Raw genomic sequence first — 26,443 nt, 5'->3', positions numbered from 1 at the left:
AAATGGACCAATCCGTGGATCCCCTCACACACCAGGATCTCTTGGCTAACAAATTGACTTGCATAGAGCTCCCTGAACGCTGGTAATAGACGAGTTGGGATGGCGGATAAATGCTTTCCACAGACCCATGCTCACAGCGTTACAAACCTTCTTCTTAATCAATATCAAGCCACACTTATTGTTTTTACTTCGGCTGTGAGCGTTTGTGTGTGCTCAGGATGAGTTTCGCTTGTTCTCGCTGTATCGCCGACCCGGAAACCTGTCCACTCCTCGCAGCAACGAGCCTCGCAACGTCCCGACCAATCAGAGCACACTGGGCTCACAGGGAGCGGGGGGGAGGCAGGAGCTCCAACAAGCCGTGTAGGACAGAGAGTGAATACACATACTTTACAGAGATGCTGTATGAGAAACCAATGTGAGTTTGGAAAATTGAACAATTTAAATCTATTCTAGTAGACCTCAACAACGGAATTATGATCAGTAGAAATGGCCATGACATGGGACCTTTAAGCCCAATGTGACATATATGTATACAACCTTCTGTACAAAATATACAAAAAGTAGATGAGGTAGTTGAGTATACTTCAATTTGTTGTTGAACAATGACAATAAATAATCCATACAATACAACCATCCCCTTCTTTCTGAGCCTGTTCATTCTCCACTGTCAAATGCAGCAGTATTGTCTCAGATATAAAACCCAGGTGTTCAGCAGCCACTCAGATTCAGTGTTTTTTGTTGTGGTTAGGATGGTGCCCTTCCAGATAAGACACAAAAGGAACGATGAAAGAATTTTCATCTCCTCTTACTCTCTTCGTCGTCCTCCTGAGACATCTTACTCTTCACTCATCTTTTTCTCTGTGGGTTTGTTCAACTGGTAAGTTCTTATTTGTATTTTATGATACTTATATGTATTCTCTTTTAAGCTGTAAATGGACTGGAATCTCTTAGGTAGGTTAATGGATTTATTTTGATTGGTGTTTTACAATAATCTACTCTGCATTTGTACCATGCACAATTTGGAAACAAAGGTAAATATGCTGGCCGCTTGTTCTAATGCGTGAATGCAAGAAACCGTAACAATAGGCTCAAAAGGCAGAGCTACATAGTGGATGTGCAATGGTTTAATAAAGTACAAAATGTAGTTTCTAAATGTCGAAAAGCTAAAAATTGGATTCTTCTTACTAACATTTATTTAACAGCTAATTTACCAAACAGTCAATCATTTCGTCGTGTAAGGATGCTTTAAAAGCTAATATTCTGATTAAATGAACAAATGTAAAAATAAAATAACTATATAACATATAACAAATACTTTACTTGTTGATGTTTTTGAAAGCTATGACCTTAAACAGTATAGCAGTATAGCAGCTTTTTTTACTCGGTCTTTATTCCTCATTGGTGGAGCTCACATTCTTTGAAGTGAGATTTGCAATAGTTTGTAATAACCAAGGTTAAGGTCTTAGTTGTTTTGGAGAGGTTAGATCAGCAGCTGTGGCATCTATCAGTAAACTCACAAGCCTTCAGGAAATGATAAAGTGTGGCCTTGTGAGAGAGACTGTGTTCTCTGTGTTAACAACTACAGGGATTCCTGTAAGACTTTTTATAAAACTGCAAAAAATAGGTCCAATCAAAGTGTGTAACTCAACTGCTAATGGAAGGAATAAAAAGCAGACATTGAAAAATATTCTCTTCCTGTCAAACAATAATACTTCTCAAACAACGCATGTATACCCTCAGATTGTAGTTGTTTTTAGGTCATGATGGATTGTTTTGTTCTGTTATGTCCTCACACAGAAAGCAGGACAACTGGCGACTGAAATGGGTGAGTGGGATCTGCTGGGCCGCCTGCTGGACAAAGTGCAGAGCCACTCCACGGTGATCGGCAAGGTCTGGCTCACCGTGCTGTTCATCTTCCGCATCATGGTCCTGCGCACCGGGGCTGAGAAGGTCTGTATATATATAATAAGCATTTCACACAAAGAAAGGATGTGGAATGTCTTCTAATTCCCAATAAATGTAGGGTAATAGATACCAATGAACACTTCAGTTCAGTTTCATGATCACTTTCGAAGTACAGGGCAGTAGATATTGACCTTACTATACTTTAAAGGTCACCTATTATGTGAAATCCTCTTCTTCATGTCTCTTCATCAGCATGTGTCCCCTCTTCTTCATGTCTTCTCATCAACATGTGTCCCCTCTTCTTCATGTCTCTTCTACATCAACATGTGTCCCCTCTTCTTCATGTCTCTTCTACATCAACATGTGTCCCCTCTTCTTCATGTCTCTTCTACATCAACATGTGTCCCCTCTTCTTCATGTCTCTTCTATATCAACATGTGTCCCCTCTCCTTCATGTCTCTTCTACATCAACATGTGTCCCCTCTTCTCCATGTCTCTTCTACATCAACATGTGTCCCCTCTTCTTCATGTCTCTTCTACATCAACATCTGTCCCCTCTTTGGAAAGAGACTCTGAAAGTTTCAGGAACAAAGATTCTCTCTCTTTTTGTCCTGATCCATTTCTATAAAAACCTGTCTGAAAATGAGCTGATCAGATTTTGGCCACTTTATGATGTCATAACGATGTTTTGGCTTGTGTAACCATTTGCCAATCACCAACCAGTAGCCTACTACAGAAGCCTTCCGAGTAAATAGCCAGAACGCCAACACCTCCTCATCACTCCACCACTCCCATGTTTTTTTTTGTGTTGCCATAAGTTAGACTCTCTCCGTTGGTGCGCCGGGCTAATGCTAATAATGCTAATGCCAGCAAATACAATGGCGGCTTCACAAAACATTTCGGATTTTTACAGGGCGTGGTTTGCTAAAAAGGGGTGAAAAGGTTCGCGAAAGGTTCGTAAAAAAAAGTTGTAGTTCCAGATATTTTTGGTGTGAACACAAAATCCCAGGAACTATCGGAACTATGCATGGGAAAAGTACGAAGGTACGCATGCGCAGCAACAATCCGAAATGCATAACGTCTCTTGTGTCACAAAGTGCATTTGCGTACCGACGTACTTGAGAAGCTTTTCCAGAAGGCGGTTAGATCACCGGACGACAGATTCGGTCTCCGTGTGCAAAGACAGGGCTGCTGTTAACGTGTACAACGGAATTGTGCCACAATTACGCCAACCGACTGCGGAGGGAGACTCCCCCCCTTCACCGGAGAACTGCACTAAAACAGCTGATCACAACGGTCACGCTCTGTGGTCACGGAGTACTCCACTAGCACCCCCCTCCCGTTGACGTTCGCGATACAGAGGGCTTCATCAAAGAACTTTGAGTGGAGCCAGAAGTTGGAGTACCAACCACTGACTGAAAGTTTGCATTGTGTATAATCTTTCGTTCTCTATTCTCTTCCTCTAGGTGTGGAGTGATGAGCAGTCCGACTTTGTCTGCAACACCCAGCAGCCCGGCTGTGAGAACGTCTGCTACGACATGGCCTTCCCCATCTCTCATGTTCGCTTTTGGGTCCTGCAGATTATTGCTGTGGCCACTCCCAAGCTGCTTTACCTTGGCCACTGCCTCCATGTGATCCACTTGGAGAAGAAGGTGTGTTTCTGCTGTGGGTGTGGTATAAAAGAGTGAAATAGTTTTACAAAACAATGGCAGAGACATTAAGATCGGTTCTACCACTGATCCTTTGTTGCAAACTTTAGGCGGCTGTTTCCAGATAAACTGGTCCCTACAGGCAAAAGGTTGATTAACCCTTAAGTTGTGTTCGGGTCTCCTGTGACCCGTTTCAAGTTAAAATGATATAATAACTACCTTTTTCTTTGCGGAATAAGGCTTATCCTCCGCAACAGCTATATAAACACTGAAAAACTGATTTTGACAATTTTAGCCAAGTTTGAAGGCCTCTAAAAAAAAAAGTGTATAATTTGGTGTGGGGGTCTGGGGAGACCCAGCTGAATTGTTGGGGGTGACTCGAGGTCAAATTTGGCCCAATCAAGATTCATCTTTGACTTTAGACACCCCTCCCCCTCCCCCTTCATCCACTGTAACAATAATTTAAAACTCTTTGGGGGGAGATTGTATTCTAATATTAGTCTATAGTCAGATAACGTAATGATCCACTGTCGTCACTATAGGAAATATAATGAGTGAATTGAATCACATGTTTTACTTAAATAGGTGGTGTAATGTTTTTTGGAACCATAAAATAAAATGACAGCAGGATTGTACGGTTATGAACGCATAATAAGTTAGTTATGATGTAGTTAAAACAATATTGGATGATAGTCATTATTTGTTTGTGTTTTGGACTGAGATAAATCATGGGTGAAGATCGTCAAGATCAGAATCAGAATACCTTTATTAGTCCCACATAGAGGAAATTTGCAGCGTTACAGCAGGAAAGAGCCATAGACAGCTTAGTGTTGCATATCTGAAATGCGTTAAAAAAAAGTACTAAGTTATAATATAATAAACAATAAACATGCTAAAAAAAGATTAAAACTAAAAAAAGTTACATAATTTTCAAAAATACAGATCAAAAACAAATCAAATCTCCAAATCAAATCTACAAATCAAATCCTGTAGCAGTTCTTAGGATTTAGCAGCCCGGTATATATTACAGTTATTAAAGATGGCATATGTATATAAAGTATATATTGCACATAGTTATAGGGTATTTAACAGCAGCAAGTTACACAATCTACAAAATACAAGATAGATACCTTGTAACAGTAACAAGGGTTTAGCAGCCAGGTATAAATTACACAGTTATCAATGGCATATATATATTGCACATATTGCACAAAGTCGGTTTGTATTTAGCAGCAAGGGGGTGTTATGGTCTGTGTTGTGGTGTGTGTAGGAGGGTTTACTAGGGGCTGTGCTGGTTGTAAAGTCTGACCACTGCAGGAAGGAAGGACCTGCGGTATCTCTCCGTGTGACAGGTGGTTTGAACACAACACAAGGGTTAAAGCAGCTTTAATGTGAAACTTAGAATTACATTCTAATGTACAAGTATAGCACCATGTCACACAAAAGCAGTCCAGAGAGGTTTACATAATAAAACAAAAGACATGTGTACATACATAGACATACTAAACTCAGATCTATTTTTAAGCACCTAAAACTCAGTTCTTGGTTTTAAAGCTAGTTTTGTTGTTGATCAGAGGTATTCATGACAGCAATTTGTATCAACACTTTAACATTATCTGAAACGTATCTGCTAATCACGGATATGCTGATCTTTTATATTGTGCTCATATCTTTTCCCAAAACTTTGCTAAAAACAAAACTGCATCCAAGTTTCTAGGAGGTAAAAAGCTCTACATGCAACAAGTGTTTTTGAAATATTTGTCAAAACTGAAAGCTAATCTCATACATTTCCTGGACTCCTAAGGCGTGAACCATGTTTCATCGGCTTTTATTGACATGTGTGCAAAGCTACAGCGTAGATATGTCAATGAAAATCTTAGGACACAGGTTCCTCCAATGGTGAAACATAATAAGACAGACAAAATAGTTAAAATAGTGGAATTAATACAAATAAAAATAGTGCAAGGTTCACCTTATTACTTCCAATTAATCTGCAGCGCCTCAAATCTGTAGGGTTACCAAAACCAAATCTAAATCTGATTTCTTATTCTTCCAAATCCAAGATGAAGGAGAGGATCAAGAAGCAGGCGGAGATGGATGACCAGACCAACGTCTTCCTCAGGAGAACCTACAAAATCCCAAAATACACGAAAAGCACCGGGAAGATCAGCATCCGCGGACGACTCCTTCGTAGTTACGTCCTCCATCTCGTGGCCAAGATCGTCCTGGAGGTCATGTTCATCCTGGGTCAGTACTTTCTCTACGGCTTCACCCTGGCGCCTCGCTACGAATGCGAGCGCTCGCCCTGCCCCCACAAAGTGGACTGTTTCCTGTCCAGACCCACGGAGAAGTCGGTCATCATCTGGTTCATGCTGGTCTCTGCGCTCGTGTCCCTGGCCCTCAGCCTGGTGGAGCTCTTCTACCTGTTTGTGAAAGCCGTGAAGGAGTGCATGGCGAGGAGGCAGGACTACACCGTGACCCCCGTGACGCCCCCGCCTTCCGAGAGGAAAGCTTTTAAAACCCGTGACGAGATGATTCAAAATTGCGTCAACCTGGAACTGGAGCTACAAGGGCGAAAGTTAGGGGTCAACGGGGTCAACGAGAGGAGTAAAATAATACTGCCTGAGAGCAACAGTTTGGGAGGGGAGGTGCACATCTGAAACATGGGGCAGGTTGAACGTGTCCAATTCAAAACAAATCAAATCAACATTTATTATAGCCCCAAATCACAAGAAATGCCTCAAAGGGCTGCACAAAGCAGACAAAAGCTAAATACAAACGTCATAGCATACAAATGATAAAAACATTGAACATCTGAAATGGAAGACGATTCCAAAGGAGAGTCGATCGGAACGAAAAAGCTCTGCCACCTACGCATGATTTGTGATTTCGGGGGATGGGAAGGAGAATGAGTTCCAGTGTTTGTGTGCTTTGGCTTTAGAGGTGTGTGTGTGTGTGTGTGTGTGTGTGTGTGTGTGTGTGTGTGTGTGTGTGTGTGTGTGTGTGAGAGAGAGAGAGAGAGAGAGAGAGAGAGTGTGTGTGTGTGTGTGTGTGTGTGTGTGTGTGTGTGTGTGTGTGTGTGTGTGTGTGTGTGTGTGTGTGTGTGTGTGTGTGTGTGTGTGTGTGTGTGTGTGTGTGTGTGTGTGTGTGTGCAGCAAATAAAGAGAGAGGGAGGGGGAGTAGCCAGCTTCTGTAAACAGGACTCAGTCACAGGCAACATTTCACTTTTCGGGCATAATACAAAAATAATAAACCGCAGATCCATCTCTTTAAAAAATAACGTCAGAAGATTTGCTGATAGATTTTGAGAAGGGTGCTTTCTTGTAATAGTTTTTAGACAATGATGGTTTGTAATTCTGTTTTCAATAAACCTCCAATATTTGCTAATATGTGTCTGAATGTTACTATTCATATTACAAACACTAGCTTACTAGTTGATGAATGATTTTGTAGCAGTTTTACACTTTGTTAACCGAGTATAGCTTATTATATTTGCCTATATTCAAAAAGCAAATGTGTTTATTTTAAACAATCAGCAAACTTTTTATTCCTAAAATAATTTGTTCATCGTATCAGGTAAATATTAACAAAAAGGGCAAATAGAAAATACCTGTTATTGCTATTATTTTGAGAAAGAAATGTGTTGAAATAGCCATTTTGGGTGGAAACAAGTTCAACGCTCTGTCCAAACGTAACAAATACACAATTTTATTCAATTGTTTAACGCTGTACAAAACACAAAGGGTACAAATATCAAGACTTAGTCTAAGGGGACTTATTTTACGTGCGCTAAACTTATATTGGCAAGGTGTGAGTTAGAGTCTGCCTTATATGGATGTTTCTGATAAGCTAGGCTATTTAGCTTAATATTTAGCTGACAGACATTATGATGGTAGCAGCAAACAAGTATTTCTATGTTATTTTATCTCATGTGCTTTATTGCTATTGCTCTTACTTTTAGATAGATAGATAGATAGATAGATACTTTATTGATCTATTGATTTTAATCAAGTGAGAGTAACAAGATACGGTATCATTATATCATAAAAATGTTTCAAACCTCAAGAAGATTGTTTTTCCACACATTTTCTTAAAAGAGATTTTTCAAAATGAACAAAGGGGTGAATGATACTGTAAAAAAGGCATCTGTTTGAAGGGGCACTTTGTGTTTACCATTAGACTGTTTATGTATGACAGTTAGTTCGTTGTGTCCGTATTAATTGGCACTAGATGGTAGAACTGTATTATTTACAACTATACACTTATTTAACATGCAGTCAAATAGGCAGAATATTCAAATATGGGCAGTAGTGGTTTTTATCTTTTGTGATAACTAAGTTGTTTATTTCCAAACATCCAAGGTCATTTAGCTGAGATACTGAGCTCCTGTCAATTATTACACTGACCGTCTTCCAACAACTTTTTTTGCCCTCGTTGGCTGACGGGAACAACGTGACATTTCTTGCCAGATGTGTGTTGTGCAACAATCTGCATCAGTCCTCATGCTGTCCTCACCCAGCTAAAAACTCCAAGGTCCAACTCTAAAGTTAACCATCTGTCCCAAACGCAGGCAGTCCTCTCCGACTGGTCGCCAGGTAAGATGCAACCATTGTTCTCTGCTACAGATTTTACGCTTTTTGAAAGAATATCTGAATATTTGTAAAGGGTACAATCCAGGCTGGGAATGTAGAGTACCGTTGTTTATTTTCATACAAATAATAATAACTGTAAGAAAGTTTTAATTGTACTTTTGGCTTTTCTATACCAGTATTCGTATGACCAATGATGGCACAGGATTAATTTCATGTTTCAGAGTTGCCTTCAAGACATATGTTTAATATCTTCATTCTTTATAATCAGAATTAGAATATAGTTTTTTCTAATGTTAAATTAACACAGAAGAAGTGCTTTTATTTTATTAGAGTTGTCTTGTTTAATTGTATTTACGCCTTATTGGTTTGAAGCCACTGGCTCTGCTGTTTTTTCCGTTCAAAATTCTCACTAATGACTAATTTAGGAGAATATTGACCAGCTACCTCATGACTCGATGAGCTCTGATTTCCTCTTTTTCCTCAAGTAGGCAGTTCAAGAACTTATTTATTTTAACCGAATTTAAAAAAGAGACGGAGCGTCTTTCTTCCAGCAGCCGCGTATTAATTGAAGTTAATAGTTCAGGTCACAAGGTGTGGCGTAGGATCATTGCAAACATAATGTGGTATCAGCTCATGAGTACTTTCTTTGTTCTTTTTATCACAGATTAGTAACTGATCATCACAAAATAAAGATGGGAGACTGGGGATTCCTGTCGACTTTGCTGGACAAGGTCCAGTCCCACTCCACGGTCATCGGGAAGATCTGGATGAGCGTCCTCTTCCTGTTCAGGATCATGGTCCTGGGAGCGGGCGCTGAGAACGTTTGGGGGGACGAGCAATCGGGCTTCCTCTGCAACACTCAGCAACCTGGTTGTGAGAACGTCTGCTACGACTGGATCTTCCCCATCTCGCACATTCGCTTCTGGGTCATGCAGATCATCTTCGTCTCAACGCCAACGCTGGTCTACCTGGGCCACGCCGTGCACGTCATCCACCAGGAGAATAAAATGAGGGAGCGCATGTTGAGCCCTGGGGGGTCCCAACTGAACAAAAGGCCCAAATACACGGATGAAAAGGGGAAGGTGAAGATCAAGGGGAACCTTCTGGGGAGCTACCTCGCGCAACTGATCGTCAAGATCATCATCGAGAGCGCCTTCATTATTGGCCAGTACTACCTGTACGGCTTCATCATGGTGCCCATGTTCCCCTGCGCCAAGAAGCCCTGCCCCTTCACCGTGGAGTGCTACATGTCCCGCCCCACGGAGAAGACCATCTTCATCATCTTCATGCTGGTGGTGGCCTGCATCTCCCTGCTGCTCAACTTCATCGAGGTGTTCTACCTGCTCTGCACCAGGGTCAGGTGCGGCTCCAGGCGTCACACTCACAAGATCACCTCAGCGGAAAACCCTGCCACCCTGTTGGGTCCAAAATGGCCGAACACAGCAGACGCACTGAGGGAGAACAAGATGAACATTGAGATGGAGAGCAGCCAGAGCATGGGGGGAAGTCTGGATGGAGCCAAAGAGGAGAAACGGCTGCTGAGTGGACATTAAAAAACATTACGATGCATTAAATACTTGTTTTATGTTTCTGGTTCCTTTTTCAGATACATCTAAAAGACTCAATATATTACATTAGGGTGTACACATTATGACACAACAACAACAACAACAACAACAACAACAACAACAACAACAACAAGGAAAAGCACGTTTAATGTGTAGTTAAGAAATGTTCTTGCTGAGTAAAGTCTGCTTAAATCTGTCCATCCATGTTTTGTAGGGGCACTTTGTTAGAATTTTACATATGTTTTTTATTATTTAACAGGAAATCTAATGATGGAAAGTCTGCAATTTTGATGATGTCTTTATGCTCTTAGATACCCACTTGTTAATCTGTTAGTGAGCAGAGTTTTGTCCTTGCCTAGTTTTGAATGTGTCCTGTAAGTATCCAAAACGAATAATTTGCTCACTGATAAACAATGATTATGATGTCGATGATTGTGGTGAAAAAGTATGTTTCCACTGTATGGCTGAAACATGTTTATGTGCTATGTTGTTTTTAATAAATTATTGAGGTTGGATTGAAGAAAAACTGTTTCCTGACTGAATAAATGATGTTCAGATGATAGGCTTCAAACACCTTTCTTTCAAAGATGACTGACACTTTTTAGTAACACTTTTAAGCTGGAAATATTTTTCATTACCGATGAGTAAAAGATATGTTTGAATTAATTGAGTACATTTTTTAAACCGTAAAAAGTAATAAAACATATCATCACCGCTTCCCAGAGCCCATGGTTCACATCATAAAGAGATATTCATTTAAATATATTATTAAATAAAAACTAACTTTTGAGAAGCTGAAACCAGTTTTGTCCTTATTAAAAACGACATTAATGATTAATCGATAAGCAACATTTGAGTAAGCCGTTAATCATTGCAACTTTGTGACAGTGTTCTTTTGCTTCGGAATAGGGTGCGTTCAACAGATCGATAAGTCAACCTCTGATTCAGAGAGAGGGTTTAATAAGTTCATGTAAGGATAAGGGCATTTACATAAGATGAACTGTGGGTCACACACTCACCTGCACTTTGCAATTCAATACAAAATCTCTCCAAAGACAATAACCCCGAACCATAACCCAAACACATTTTGGGGAGATTACAAGATACATTTGCTCCATTGGTTAAGAATTTCTGAAAATTAAGCAGAATGAACCATGAACCTCTTGATGCAATCTCAACCATCAATGAATGTGACAATCCTCACGTAGTATTTATTCAGGGTTAAACTGGATTTCGTAAGTGTGTACACAAGTTCATGTCATTGCGTCCTTGTCCTTAAATCCCTGAGATTGTATCTGAAACAAAGTGCAGAAAAGTCATTTCTTTCATAGGCGTTTTTCAAACAGCATCATCATCAGAATGTGACCCTGATAATGGTAAACAATAACCTGGAAAAGCAGTAAAAAATTCCAGTGAACATTATTTGTTTTATAGCGCTGCCAATCAATCATTAACCTTTACAATCTTGTCAGTTTTCCGCCAAAAAAAATGCTCCACTTTAAATCTATCATCTCCAGATGTCAGGACAACGTGTCAGCGCTCGCTGTTGCGCAGTATCATCGAACCTAAAGTTCAAGGTACCACAGACACAGCTTTGCTTGGTTCACTGGGCTCTCCGTCAGACTTCTCCACAGCTGGTGAGCACTGTTTGTCCGCAGAGGCCTTTCAACTCAAAGGTAAGCTGGTACCATTCTTTTTTCCAACACAACATACAATATTGAATTAGTTCAAAAGTACATTTAGTGATGTTGCTTTGAATTAAACACAACAACATCTACCAAAATGTTATATTATGATGGGTATGAGTTTGTTTTTTGACATTGGCAGTGTTGTAAGCATGTTAGCAAAAGTGGGTGTGTGAGTACAGGGGAACTCATTAAACAATATGTAATAACGAATTATTAATAATAAAATTCACTATTTTCTACATATTTCTACATTTTTCTCACGATTCTGAATTTTTTGCAAACAAAATTAAATGTTACCTTTGACCAATGGAGCCATGTTGTGTAATGTGGATACGTGTGCTTTTATTCTTGTGAACAATATCTATATATCTATCAGCGATTCAAAATCACAAAAACATCTGTGGAAGATAAATTCCTCTCCTATCAGGACTTCTGACCTCCTATAGCAAGACAACTTGAGATAAGTTGTTGTTATGCAATGGATGTTATCGATCCTTCTTTACCATGTGAACATACTACACTATAGATTAGGAGTTTTTACAACACGGGTTTATGTCTTTGAGCAAAAAAATACCTTGTGCTGTTGTTGATGTTTAACCTTTAAGTTAAATAATAATCAGAAAAAACTGCACCGCGCCCGATGTGTTAAAAAAAAAATGCTTCATCCTTTACCTTTGTGGTTTGAAGTGCAGAATGAAATTGAATAAAAAGCATTTCACAAATGATGCATCTGTTCTCCAAAATATCATACTAGATTAATACCATGTACAATCTGTTTCACCTAACCATGATGTGCCAAATGATTTGGAAACCATTGAGCAAAAATAAAATGCCATTAATAAAAAATAATGCGTGTATAACCCTGTGGTTGAAATACACTTCAACATGTAACGTGTTTTTTCTTAACACATGCTAAACCCTTGCTCCAAGTTTCATGAAAGTCAAGTTACTAGTTGTTTGTATTTGGGCGGCGGTGGCGAAGTCGATAGGGACTTGGCTTGGCAACTGGAAGGTCACCAGTTCAGGTCCCGGCAAGACCAAGTGCTACCGAGGTGTCCCTGAGCAAGGCACCGTTCCCTACACTGCTCCCCGGGCGCCGTTCAAAATGGCAGCACACTGCTCCTAACACTAGGATGGGTCAAATGCAGAGAAACAATTTCCCCACGGGGATTAATAAAATATATCAAAATAAAAATAAAAATAAATAAAAATGCTGCCAGACAACCAAATCTAACAAAAAGAACCTGACCTTTCTTGGCGGGTGTTCTTGGATTACTGAGTTTCCATCGGCCTCTATCTCCGGTTCACTGAATAGATGCTTTGTAAGACTATTTAAAGTTGTAGGGTCTGCATGTAATAAGTAAACGCTGATATTACTGTGTAGGCTATATTTATATGGGTTAGGGTTACGCTTCTCCTCTGTCTTTATCTGATAGAGTCTTCCGTTGTTAGATGTCTGCAATATCATCGTCCAGGCATCAATATCATAATCAATTCTTCTGTTTGCTCTCCTCACCAGATCAGAGACCATGGGAGAGTGGGGATTTCTGTCCTCCCTGCTGAATAAGGTCCAGTCTCACTCCACCGTCATCGGGAAGGTCTGGCTCACGGTGCTGTTCATCTTCAGGATCATGATCCTCGGAGCCGGAGCAGAGAAGGTCTCCTTTTGTTCATCAGTACTTTACTTTGAGACGTGTTTAACCTAACCGATGAATTACTTTTATGACACGTTAAAGGCTTTACGGTGAAATAACACTCTCTGCTGGCCGTATTAGGGTCCACAGTATGACAACTATATTTGCCTTAATTACAACCCTTATCAGCTTTTATAACAATACCAGGACTTGATGTAGCCTGTAGACTGTTCCGTGTTCATCGGATGAGATTTGATTCCAATTTTTGATGAATTGTGGTATTTTCTAGGCATTATAAGCACTTTTTTATATCTTAAATGACAATGTTATACTAAAAAGTTAGGTGCAATCATCTATCATCAATATATTTGTAAATGAACGGTGTATATAGCTTCTGTAACTCAATCACTTTTCTGCTTAATTGTTACTTTTCATTATTTTACCTTATCTGACGTTTCCAGTGGAAGTCCATAATGATGCAAATAGAGGATGATGGGAAATATGTGCAATAAATATATGAAAAGCCTTCACATATGTCCACCAAGGTAACATAGCACTCAGAGGACTGTATACTGCTGGATGTAGGTGGGTGGGAGGCGTGGATTTAAAAAGAAAATGCACCAAAAGTAACCTGAAGAGTGGCTGTCTGTTAGGAAGAAAGGATCAAGTGTCCTGTAAGGAGGACTCAAAAAAGAAAACATGATACAGTGGCATAAAGGAAAACCTTTTGTGTGCTTTTGCCCCAAAAAGCATTCGTTTTTATTTTGTATCGCTACTGAGACATCCTGACTCCTACTCTGTTGATAATAATATAAATGTATCTTCTGAATATTACAGGTGTGGGGTGACGAACAGTCCCAAATGATATGCAACACCAAACAGCCTGGTTGTAAGAACGTCTGCTACGACCACGCCTTCCCCATCTCACACATCAGATTCTGGGTCCTCCAGATCATCTTCATCTCATCACCGACGCTCATCTACCTCGGACACGTCCTGAATGTCATCCACAATGAAAACAAGCTGAGAGAACATATGAAGACCCACTCCACGAGCGAAATCGTCAAAGTTCCCAAGTACTCTGACGACAGCGGCCATGTCCAGATTAAAGGCAACCTGCTGGGGAACTACATGACCTCCATCATTTTTAGAATCCTTTTGGAGGTAGGGTTTATTGTTGGGCAGTATTATCTGTACGGGTTCATCATGGATCCGAGAATAGTCTGCTCCCGAGCCCCCTGCCCCTTCACCGTGGAGTGCTACATGTCTCGCCCCACAGAGAAGACCATCTTCATTATCTTCATGCTCGTAGTGTCCTGCATCTCTGTCCTGCTCAACGTAATGGAGATCTTCTACCTGGCCTGTTTACGCTCAGCCAGACGAAAGTCTAAAAAAACAGTCGCGTCTACGGCCATCACTCTTCACCCGCGTCTAAATGGAGGCATTCTGATCAAGAGTGACAAGATGAGCCTCCATGATGCCTGAATAAGGCCATTTAAATTGTGTAAAAAATGTACACAGTTGCATAATTACTGAGAAATGTTTTTGACTGAAATTAGTCCATTTATTTATTTATGTAATGCTTAAGAATTTCAGACACAAACGAGGCAACCTTTAAAAAGTGTACAGAAAGTGAGTATTTTGTTCCTTGCTGTTTTTTGTACTTGACACATTTCCGCTGGCTTAAAGCCATTTGGTTTAGCTTAACGCTTTTTGTTGTTGCTCAGAAACGGTTTTAAGGGCTGTTTTTGCCATCTTACTTTTAAGTTTCTTCAATAACGCTAAAATTGCAAGCCCAACTTGTAATATTTTAGTAACAAATCAATCTTTTTTCCCTGTTTTGTATTTGAATGTGATTGTATGTGCCTTGCGTTTGAGTATATTGTAAAAAGGAGTCAAACAATGTTTATTAAAATATTATTTTGTCAAAAATTGTATCTGAGTTTTTGACAATTATCACTGTTTTCATACACATTTCTTTTTCGTAAAACTGAAATATTTTAAATAGTAAACAAACAAAAACAACAACACAATCTTGAAAACCACTTTTAATAAAACAATTGCGAATAGTCAGATGTAATATAAACGAATTTATTTTTCGCCAGATGGCCAGGACACCAAGTAATGGAAAATGTGGCTTAAACGCTGCTGGATGTGTAAATAGTCCATGTCAATGTCAAAGGTGATGACATGTCAACGTTGTGTACACACCTTGTGTTGGCTGCCCCCCAGTGGCAAAACAAATCAATACTTGGATGAAAACTACATTCACATGTCTCTCTTGTAGTGTTTTGGCTTGTATGCAACACTCACCTATAGTGTCAACAAGAAATAGATTCAGTTGGAATAGGATTTTTTATATACACTGTAGATCTGCTGAATAATGCATCCACAAATTATGTAAAGTTATTTCAAAACATTTATGAATCAAAAGCGCTTATGAGGGTATATATTGGCCGTTTTTGTCTTAAAACAAACAAACAAAAACAGAATAACATAAGACCAAAATAAACCAAAAATAAAAACAGATAACTAATGGGTCTCTTCTAACATCTTTAAGGCGTCAATAATGTTAGATATAGGCCTACTCTTTTTTTTTTTTTTTTCGCATGGAAAATGCGTTGCTTTTATATTTATTTTATATTTTGCCTCAAATATTCTCATATTTGAGCTAAAATGTCTTGGTGCACTTTGTTTTTTGGAATACATTTAACAAATGATGCTTTTAAATAGTGGTGGGGACACAATTGGACCCTTCTGAAAGTTGTCCGGACATGTTCCCACTTTAAAGGACAACTATGCCATTAATGAACCCCATAAATAAGATTATATATATCGATTTTTAATGTGTTTTGCCCGTTTTGCCACTATCTGCGCACACGCTCTTGCTGGGAAAGACCATTAGATGGCGCCATTTAAAACATCTGGTCCATCTGTGTGACGTAAACCTTACGTAAACCGACGACCCGCCCACGCAGCGACCTACGCAAAACATGGACGTAAACCAGCTTCCTCTTCCTTCTTCTAACAAAAAAAAAATAACAACAGCTGGAAGCAGCTAAAGATGGCCGCCATGATAGCCTCCGCCAACACGGCGGGGCTCAGCTCCCACAGGATGGAGGAGAAGAAGTTTGAATACTTTTCCTCCATCAACTCCATGGCGAGGAAGATAATGCAGGAGAGGAAGACTATTGAAGAGAAACACGGCCCTACATGGGAGAAAATGACGCATCAGGAGCAGGACAGCGCCATCGATAACGAGATGATGGATCCTCAGATCCGAGCCCGATACGCCATGCACAGAGTAGACCGTGAAGAAGTGCTCTGTTACCCCAAACTTCTCATTCAGACGGGCCAGAAGATTGTTCACTTCGGAGAGGAGGTGATTTAATAACATTTTTGTTTATGTTTAATGTGTTTTTAAGTGTTTTTCCAGGTCACAATAGCCAGTGTTGTCATGGTTGCTAACTAGCCACGTAGCCGTTGAAATATGCAGGTTAACGTCATAGTGGCTAAAGACGTAACGTAGCATAGCTACCAAATGATTGTAATCGCAACTTTTAAGAAGGGATAACTATATAAAATGAGGCGTAAATGTGGAACAATACTCAATGTTATGTAAAATACACTACCCTCACATAATAAGTTGTCGAAAACAGGTTCGCTAAGAAAATATGTGTTTCTGTTTAAGGCTAACAACATAAATAATGTATGCAAGTCGTTGTTCTAAACATAGAATGAGACATTACTATATAATGAAGGAAAGTCAGTGAGTGTTGGCAATATAACTATCCTGTTGTTAGTTGTCAACAGCCCTGTACAACCAACACATTCACTGCCAATTTCATTTTACAAAGATGTGTACAAATAATAATAACAATTGTTTGTTTACAGAAAAACTGGACTTGTATATAAGTTATTGTGTGGTTAGTGGGTTTTTTAATTGCTTAACATCCTTGTGTACCTTTTTATAGTCCTGTCTATTATTCTTTATTTGCCCATCTTTGTTCCTGGCTGTCATGTCTATATTATTTAAGTAAATTGACAGCAATGCAACACAAAAAGAAATTCCTTGTACGTTCACACATATTAGGTTAATAAAGATGATTCTGATTTTGTGTTTCTTAGGATATGACCTGGCAAGATGAGCATTCTGCCCCTTTCTCGTGGGAAACAAAGGTAAGAATATTTAGTTAAAGTTTGAGTCTGCCGCTTGTTGAAGAAATGTGGCTCAATATTAACCCTGCAACTTAATATGTTGGTCTTTATTGTTTTGATTGTTTAGTTTAAGTTCCTTCGAATCGTGTCCAATGTATCCTCTTCCAATATGTTTTGTCTGACCAATAATAACAAAAAAAACCTCTAATATTAGGTTTACAATTACACAAATATATAAATGATCAAACTTTTACTTTTAAAAACGTTTTACTTTTAGATTTAGGTACTATTTGGCATTGTAGTTTGATAGTTTACTTAAATGTTTACCCATCATAATGTCCAGCTATTAACTCGTTATTTCAAGACTTACGGTTTGTAATAATGAGTTGATCTCTGCTGTGCACTATCTAAATATGTCCTCTTTACTGTCTAAAATGTGCAAGTAGTGTTCCGCTCAAGTCCTGAGATATTGTCGCTTCCATCTTTCAGAGCCAGTTGGACTTCAGCTTTACGTCTGGCCCGGCAGAACAGGGAGTCTCAGTCTCTCAGGCCGAATCAAAGCCTGCGAAGGTTCCTCATTCCAACCAGATCAGCAAGAGTACTCCAGGAACTAAGGTATGTTGAGAGGAGTGCCCTGTAGCTGGTTGGACAAAAAACACTTCATTCATCAAAAGGTTATATGTAGTTTAAGACTTGGCTTTCAAATGCGTCGCATCCAAATCTCACAGGTAGATTATTCTTAAAAATCAAGAGTTGGTCTGATTTGTCAAAGCATCTTTCACACATTGGAAGGGACAGAATCCTTGGCCAGGACTCTCTTGAAAAAGAGATGTTTAATCTCAATGAGACCTATCCTGGTTCAATAAAGGTCAAATACAAATGCAATTGATCAAACTGAGGAGGTAGGGTTGGTGTTATGAAGTAGATCTCAACATCCCTCTTTACACACAAAGTAAAAAAACCCAGCTTAGTTATTAAGGTGTTTCAATGGTTTACTCATAACAAAAATATTTGGAGCAACATGCTAAGGCCACGTTTACACGGAGACGAAACGGGTTGTATCCGCTACAGTTCTCTATCGTATGGACGGTTCGTTCACACGAGGCCCTAACGGAACCGCGGAAACGGTTAATAAACGATAACGGCTCCCAAGGTGGATAGATCTGCAGACGAAATGCTCTGGGGGGCCAAACGGCTCAGTGTGTACGCCCTATACGTTAATTTCCTGATAACGATGACGCCATAGCCCCCACCTCTGCTGCTCACCCCCGCGTCATTGTTGATGTGTTTCGCAAACAACAACAACAATGGCGGATCACAGGGTTGCTTTCGTGCTCCAGACGCTACTGACCATGCTACAGATGTTAGTGCGAAATCTACTGCTTTGGTGTATTTTGCTGCGGAAGTACAGCGCCACTCACAGGCCCGGCATATGTACTACAGCGTCTCCAGCGGTCTCGTGTGAACGGACACGGTTATTGAGCCGATTCCGTGTGGACGGAAGACTTTTTTGATATCGACTAAGGTTCGTTTTCGTCTCCGTGTGAACGGGGCCTTAGTTTCAAAGCGTTTTGGTCACAAACAAACACTCCCCTTGCCTCTTGGTAAACCTTCACCTTGAATTAAATCACGACAATGATGCCAAGAGTTTTACTGGAGAGAGCAAAGCATTGTATGATTGAATAAATACAGACGCTAAACTCTGGAATGTTTGACTCATACCTGTTGTTATTATTATTGTGTGATTGTGAAGGTGACTGTCAGCGAGGCCCGGAGGCCAGAGGAGGAGTCGTCTTTCTGGAAGATCAGCGCCGAGAGGTCCAGACTGGAAGGAGAGATGGCCGACTTCCAGTCTCTGACCCCCAGCCAGATCAAGTCCCTGGAGAAAGGAGAGAAATCCTTGCCCTCGTACCTCCGACTGGTGAGCACTGATATGCATAACTGTTTCTCACTCTGATGGCGTTTTCAATTCAATCAACAGCTGCCAAAACCTTTTTTTTTTTTTTTTTTTTACATTTGGCACAAGTACAGCATTTTCTGGTCTGCATAGTTTCAAACAAACAACAGATTGAAAGCGAGTCCCACCCAAACTCTTGCCTTATCGAGCTGTGTGTTCTGAAATAGTCTGGCCTGAAGCTGAGAACTCTGGCATCTGTGCAGCCTCCACAAGTGTCGGAGAAACAGTTGGTGAATGCAGCAGCTTAGCAGTCAAAAACAGATCTGTAGTTTGTTTCCGAAGGGTCTATTTGTTTGTGCATCGTCCCTATATACTGTAGCTAATACATGTTTTCTTACCTGCAGTGCTATTTGTAAATCTAGATTGTTATGGTGTGAGTGTTGGAGGTATCATTTAAAACACATTTTTTAATGAAGCAAAGCAGGGAATTTTTGGTCGCCGAAAACAGCATTTTCTGCTACTTTTGCACGATGTGAATTCCTTTATCAATCATTTCATTATTAACCCTAACCCAAATACATTGTGGGTTGACCTGTCCCTTTTTTAAATGAGATGTCAGCCAATACGGGACCCCTTTTTTGTGGCAATCAGTTTCAGGACAATAAAAAGACATCAACATTTATTTTTGGTATCTCAACATATGTGTCGTGACTTCCTTCCTAGTTTTTCTACCAAGCCACTCGACGCCTTAAACAGACATTTTTGTACTCGTTTCTTTCCTTTTATATTACTTACAGTTGACGAGTTGCTTGGCCTCCGATGGTTTGGACGATGTTATACGATGCGTTTGCTCCAAATCAAAATAACAAACTTGTACACATGCAACACAGAAAAGAGGCCTTTACAATAGTCAAAACAAATAGTTTTTGGAAATCCCTTGTCAGCCAAAGTTGTGCATCCTGGGTATTTATCCAAAAGACTTTGTTTCTAAGAAGAGTGAGCGTGCACTTATAGACTTGTGTCTTTTACAAGCTAAGAGGGCAATAGCTATAGAATGGAAAAATGTGAACAAACCTAGTATGAATAAATATATTAAGGATCTGTCAGCATGTGTCGCTTTAGAACAACTAACATACATTACTAAAGGAAAGCTGGCAGTTTTTGAAAATATCTGTGCGAGCTTCATGGAGTTTCTGAAAAATAATGTTTGTAATGATTAATAACAACAAAGACCGGGGCGGGGAAGGGGGCAACGGGAAAACGTTTCTACAGTGACATATTCTTTCAGATTTTTGTTCTGTATCATCTGTATACTGACCTGTGTTTATTTACATGCCTATTCATTTGATTTTATACTGTATCCGCCACCTAGACTGACCATGTATGTAATATGTATGTGTAATGTTCGTTATTTTATTTTATGTATGTGTAATGTTCGTTATTGTATGTATGTGTAACGTCCATATTTGAAAACTTCAATAAAAATATAGTTTAAAAAAAAAGAAAAATAGGCAAAAATAAAATAACAAACAACTTAGGTATTCTTTCTGTCTTGATACGGCTTATATAACTTAAAGGGTAATTGGACGGTTGAAAACTGTTCCTCTTTCTAGCAGGTTGCCCATGGGAATTGTAGTCTTTTATAGTGTGTTGACTACAGACGTCACAATGAGGTGGCCTCTCTTATAAAACAAAATACTGGCTCTAACAATATGTATAAAATATGAAATTACGGTAAAAATATCAACCGTGACTATGATGCTTTTCCCCCAGGAGACCTCTGTGAACACCAAGGAGCCTGAGGTAGTGGAGCCCCCCCCTCCCGCTCATACCAGGTCCACAAAGCACCGAGCCCCCAAACCTCCGGCCCCTCAGCCCCCTGTTCCTCTTCATCTTCCTCTTCCTCTTCCTGTGGCTGTCAGCGCTACTCCGGCCTCCATCTCCATCTCTCCCAACCCTCCTCCACCTGTCAGGGTGTCGTCGTCCGTGGCCGGGTGGGAGCGCTCTCAGAGCACGCTGCCCTCCGTCGGGACCACCGTGGATGAGGTGTTCTCCTCCGGGATGATGCCCAAACCCCCCAAGCCCTCCAACCCCCCCGGCAGTGTGAGAAGAGAGAGAGAACAGAGAGAACAGAGAGAACAGAGAGAACAGAGAGAACAGAGAGAGGGAGACGGCTCGTCCGCCAGCCCCACCTTCGCCCAGGTGAGTGTTGAAACAGCAGATGGAAATGAGCTGTTAGCAAAAATCAATTCATCTCTTCTCCTTTCTGAGATGAATGCATTTCTTTGCATGGTCCTTGTTGAAGTAAATAGCGAGAGCACTGTTTTGAACTGCTTTGGATATTGTGAGTGGAGCAATGATTGATTGAGAGCAGAGATGGGGTCGTTACTCAAAAAAAGTAATATATTACATATTACTTTTTTTTTTTTTTAAAGTAATATATTACTTTACTTTGTTACTCTCTACATAAAGAACGCGTTACTTTACTCGCAGGGCCGCCCCTCCCTACAGGCGGATCACGCAGACTTCGGAGGGAGCCTCATCTGAAGCGCAAATGCGGCGCACCTACAGCGTTACTCGTTACTTTACTCGACATCCTCACTCTGGGTTCGGAGGTCCTCCTTAGCTATTAGCTTCACGTTAGCATGTTGTCTTTGCAGGTGCTTGTTGAGGTTTGACGTTGTGTTTGCAGCAGTGGATAAAAGCTTCTGGCCTGGACACAGTTTGCACCTCACCGTCACATTCCTGTCCTTTCTTCAGACAAACTCAAAATAATGGGCAGACCTCCACCCTAGGGATGTCCCGATCACCTTTTTTTGCTCCCGATCCGATTCCGATCATTTGATTTTGACAATTTGCCGATACCGATTTTTCCCGATCCGATCTTTATGCAATGCATTAAGAGAAAAAAAGCATTCAAGTTGTCCCTTAAGGTTATTTTTTTATTTAAAGTGGATATTCTATCCAACATGGATATAGCTTCTTTCTTTCACAGCAGCATTGGATCAGTTCAGTTGTGCAGCATTGGATCAAAACAAAATAAAGCTTATCAGTACTCGTTAGCTTACTGGTACAATTAGACACAGCGCCCTGCCCACTCTGTTGCCAGATTTGAGAGAAATAAGCAACCAGGTCTATGAAAACAAGCCCCAAAGAAGCAACACATACATGATGTTCTGTAATTTGAAACCAAAACTAAGGCCTCAGGATGACTTTAAGACTTGAACATGGTCATTTTTGTTTTGTAACATTGAATACAAAACTTTAAAAAAGTATTTAAAAAAAAAAAAAAAAAAATCCCGATCCCCGATTTTTGGAAAATTAAGTGATCCCCGATCACGTGATCGGATCGGGACATCTCTACTCCACCCCCAAGTTATCGCTGTTGACTCAGCCTGTTGACTCAGCCATGTTTATGCACTTTATGTGAAAGTCACGCTAATTTCACGTAAATATAAAACCTGTGGTGGAAATCCCTCTCGTCTGTCAAAGGGAGAATCTAGTCATTCTGTATGTTAGTAGGCTAACTGTAGTGTGATTACTGATTTTATAAAAGTAACGAAGTAACACGTGTCGGGCAATGTTAGTAACTGTAGTGTGATTAATGAAGTATGACGCGTTACATTACTCCGTTACCGACCAAAGTAATATTATTACAGTTGACTTTGTAACGCGTTACACCCAACTCTGATTGTGTTCCAATTAGAATCCATGTTGAAACAGATGGAGGTTTCAGAGCGACGACTAGCTCAGTCTCTAAAGACACAAGTCACAATCCATGTCTTCTACAATGAAAAAAAAAGGCCAATTCTTTATTGTGTCATAAGGAGGTGAGTGTTGACACAGAGGGAGCTTTCAGAGTCACTAGAGCACAGCTTTGGGTATTGTGAGTGGAGCAATAATTGACGTAGAGTTAGAATTACAATCTGTGTCTGCAAAGAAAATACAAGGCCAATTCTTTATTGTGACATTAGGGTGTTGCCAGCAATGCATCATGCTCTACAATTAAGTTCAGCTTTTGTTTAGCCTTTTATGGAGCCACAGGTATCGATACATTCTAACAAGACAAGTAAATGCTAAACAGGATTAGTTAGGAAAAAGGGAAGGTCTTTAGAAAGCAATTAAAAGACAGATTGCAGCTAAATTAGTTTCAGTAAGGTGCAATGCGTAGACTAGACATGATGTAAAATGTTCGCCAATAAATGAATTGTAGGAATCTTTAATAACATAAAAAATCCAATTTAATAAATAAATAATGGAAACAAGTCATTCATTTATTCCAATTGTAATTCTTGGTTTCAGATACAAGAGTCAAGAAAACCTAAGAGTACAGGGTTCGTTCAAAGTGTGGGAAATATATTCATCATGTTTTCAAAGATTAGGAATACGCTTGAATTTTGAATATACTCCTTCATTTGCATCCTAAGCTGTTGTTTCACCAACAAAAGTGTAATATTTGAAATGGAACCATCTTATTTGTTCGTCACCTCGCACAAATATAACCAAACCTACAATATACATCAGTCTCTCTGAATAATAGCGTAGTTTTCCACATTTCTTTGACATTTTGCTCAAGTGACCTTTTACTAAAAAGCTGTACGAATCCTGTTTTCCTAGTCCTTTCCTATCTCAGTTATATACTGAACCTCTCTGTCTCTCCCTTCCCTCCTCCCTTTTCCCCTCATCTCCCCCCCCCCCCCCCCACCCCCCTCAGTACAACACAAGCAACAACCTCCTGAAGACCGGATTCGACTTCCTTGACAACTGGTAAACCACAGTTGAGTTTTTCAGCCCCCGCCCTGAATGAGTCATCGCCATCATCACTCTGAAGAAGGACCACCACACTGCCATGACTACAGACGTCCACATTTAACAAACACCAGTCTTTAGCATGACCACATTATGTTGTTGGGATTATCTCCAGTGGCTTGTTAAGACCTTATCTCACTGCCTGTGTGCTGGTGTCCCCCCCCCCCCCCCCCCCTCTCTGGTTAGCTTTCAATCTCTTAGATTTTGTTGGCACTAAAAGCAGAGTAAGAAGGGGTTGTTTTCCTCTGACTGTGCATTCAGACTGAGACCACTTTGGGATATATAATAGATAATATGATGCATTTTCAATTCATTTAGCCTCAAGTATTTCAATTACAAGTTTTAAAGGGGATTGAAAGGCCAGGGGGCAAAGTAGTGTGATAATCCAATGATTTTATTGTTAGAAAAACTTTATTTAAAGAGTTCATTTGATGCAAAGATGCAGCCAAAACACATCAAATAAATTGAAATGAAAATATATAATAACCTAAGACAAAACAGAGGGATTCATCACAACATAACAAAGCAATAACAATAGGCGCGTTCACACCGGAGTACTTTTCCCAGTATAGTTCCGATATAGTTCAGAACATGTGCGTTCACACCAAAAAAATCCGGAATTAGAATTTAGTTCATGAAAACCTTTCACCCCCTTTTCCGTCCCTGCTAGAGAGCAGGTACTTTCGTGGGAGAAAAAGGTTCCTATTTCTGATTGGCTGGGCGGATTGCAAAGCACGCCCCGTAAAACTCCCAAAAAGTTTTGTGGAGCCGCCATTTTTATTTTCCTCGCATTATTAGCATTATTAGCATTAGCATTAGTCCAGCCCACCAACGCAGAGAGACTAACTTATGACAACACAAAAGAAAACATGGGAGCGGTGGAGATGAGGAGGTGTCGGCGTTCTGGCGATTTACTCGGAAGGCTTCAGTAGAAGCTGCTGGGAGTCCCAGCAGCTTCTACTGAAGCCAGTCCCCAACTCCGCGGACTTCCGGCCGGGGACTCCGGGTGGCAGTATACGCCGTGAAGTTGTTTGCGGCCTGCCAGTAAACCCAAAGCAGACGAAGAAGAAGTGACGTCAGCGGCTTCATTTGCCTAATTTTGTGGGATTTATTCCGGTGTGTGAACACGATCTGCTCTTTAGTTTAAGTACAGCAAAGTACTTGGTGTGAAAGCGCCTAATGACACCACAAATAATTATGCTAATTTTGACCGTGTTCCACAGTTTTTCGACATAAAAACAAAAATCAGCAGTACACTTTGATGGTCGGCAAAAATGTTTTAGCCAATACCGATAAAAATCCAGTTAGTGATTAGTACATTAAGTTTGGGATGTATCTGGTAACCTGTTGTAGTGTGGATGCTAAGAAACAGCGTGACTTGGCTGCTTCACATAGATTTAAGAAGCTAAACTAGCAAGCAAAGATGTGTTTTTGAACTGTTAGCATGTCAGATATTCATGTGACAAAAACACGAGAACCCTCTTCGTTTTTTGTTATGAAGATTATTTATACGTACTGCATATCCCCCATGAACCAATGAAGTTAGAGTTTAGTGCTCAGTCCTGGCCGACATGTTGCAATTATTACCGACGTTCCCTAAGCTTCCTGGAATATGGGATGTTCCAGGGCAATGGGAAACATCATGGATTTGTACCATTGCATCACTCAGAAATAACACGGAATGTATTTACAAACTTTAACACACCTATTGAGTTAGGAGCTGGTTTGCAGCAAAAGGAGAAAAGTGTTAAAATGGGATCAACAGATGTTCTGAATGGATTTAGAGTCTCACCCACACTTCCTCACCCCCTCGCTACCGTCACCTTTGACCTCAAACTAGTGCTGAGCAAAGCTAGTGTGCATTTGTAATAAAAATGAGACGCACTCCGACGTCGTGTTTTAGATGAGCAGGCATGTAGTGTTTTGTACCACTTGTGTCGTAGATCTAAGATCCAGTTTACATGACTAGAGTACTATTTTACTGAATTTTATATTTATCAGCTGATTGTATCTTATGCTATACATGTACTGCACACATGCATTTGGAGATTCGAAGAAGTTCATAAAATAAAAAAGTCAAACCTGTTTTTTCTGTCTGTTTTCTGCTAATATATTTTTAAGAGGAGAAACTAAGGTTTACAAAAAGATGTATCATCAACTTGAATCTTGTTTTTGATTTGATGTATTTGATAATATGTTTAAGTTATGATGATGATTATGTAGATTATTGGTTTTTTATTTTGTCTCATGTTCATGATATTAAACAGAAAAGCAGGGAATTGTTTGGGGTCAAAACAGTATGTTATGCTACTTTTGCGTGATGTTAATTCCTTCATCAATCAATGAAATACAATAAACAATATATTTACGGAATAATATTTTTGGTTAAATTACCCAAATGAGGCTTATCTCGTCTAGGTAAATGAAGGAGGAATCTACTAATGCAAATAGAAAACGTTGATTCAAAAACTGCTGTATTTTGGATGTTTTCTTTACACAAATAAGACATGATAAACATCATTTGACCCATAATGAACCAGTGC

General features: G+C 40.0%; 4 protein-coding genes across 5 annotated transcripts; all 4 read left to right on the top strand.

The window, feature by feature from the left end:
- Positions 1-812: 812 nt before the first annotated feature.
- LOC307016831 (gap junction Cx32.7 protein-like) lies at positions 813-6,638 on the top strand. 2 transcript variants are annotated; one of them, XM_079646152.1, is made up of 4 exons: positions 813-877; positions 1,798-1,950; positions 3,372-3,557; positions 5,618-6,638. In XM_079646152.1, the coding sequence occupies exons 2-4, from the start codon at positions 1,822-1,824 to the stop codon at positions 6,212-6,214; spliced, it is 912 nt and encodes a 303-aa protein (XP_079502278.1). In that variant the 5' UTR covers positions 813-877; positions 1,798-1,821; the 3' UTR covers positions 6,215-6,638. The 2 variants fall into 2 exon arrangements, with proteins under 2 accessions (XP_079502278.1, XP_079502279.1); XM_079646153.1 differs by lacking the exons at positions 813-877; positions 1,798-1,950 and adding an exon at positions 2,852-2,949.
- A 1,366-nt stretch (positions 6,639-8,004) lies between these two features.
- Positions 8,005-10,274, top strand: gja13.1 (gap junction protein alpha 13.1). Its single transcript, XM_079642501.1, has 2 exons — positions 8,005-8,149; positions 8,811-10,274. The coding sequence occupies exon 2, from the start codon at positions 8,839-8,841 to the stop codon at positions 9,697-9,699; it is 861 nt and encodes a 286-aa protein (XP_079498627.1). The 5' UTR covers positions 8,005-8,149; positions 8,811-8,838; the 3' UTR covers positions 9,700-10,274.
- A 965-nt stretch (positions 10,275-11,239) lies between these two features.
- LOC307014524 (gap junction Cx32.2 protein-like) lies at positions 11,240-14,971 on the top strand. Its single transcript, XM_079642502.1, has 3 exons — positions 11,240-11,390; positions 12,922-13,060; positions 13,874-14,971. The coding sequence occupies exons 2-3, from the start codon at positions 12,932-12,934 to the stop codon at positions 14,519-14,521; spliced, it is 777 nt and encodes a 258-aa protein (XP_079498628.1). The 5' UTR covers positions 11,240-11,390; positions 12,922-12,931; the 3' UTR covers positions 14,522-14,971.
- Positions 14,972-16,056: 1,085 nt separating this feature from the next.
- cUnh1orf198 (chromosome Un C1orf198 homolog) lies at positions 16,057-25,985 on the top strand. Its single transcript, XM_079642128.1, has 6 exons — positions 16,057-16,418; positions 17,165-17,215; positions 17,684-17,809; positions 18,948-19,115; positions 20,865-21,293; positions 23,806-25,985. Exons 1-6 carry the CDS (start codon positions 16,101-16,103, stop codon positions 23,860-23,862), a joined length of 1,149 nt encoding a protein of 382 aa, XP_079498254.1. The 5' UTR covers positions 16,057-16,100; the 3' UTR covers positions 23,863-25,985.
- Positions 25,986-26,443: the final 458 nt, after the last annotated feature.

The sequence above is a fragment of the Notothenia rossii genome (assembly GCF_949606895.1).
Source record: "Notothenia rossii genome assembly, chromosome: 8".
Lineage (NCBI taxonomy): Eukaryota > Metazoa > Chordata > Actinopteri > Perciformes > Nototheniidae > Notothenia > Notothenia rossii.
This window is presented reverse-complemented; position numbering and strand designations above follow the sequence as displayed.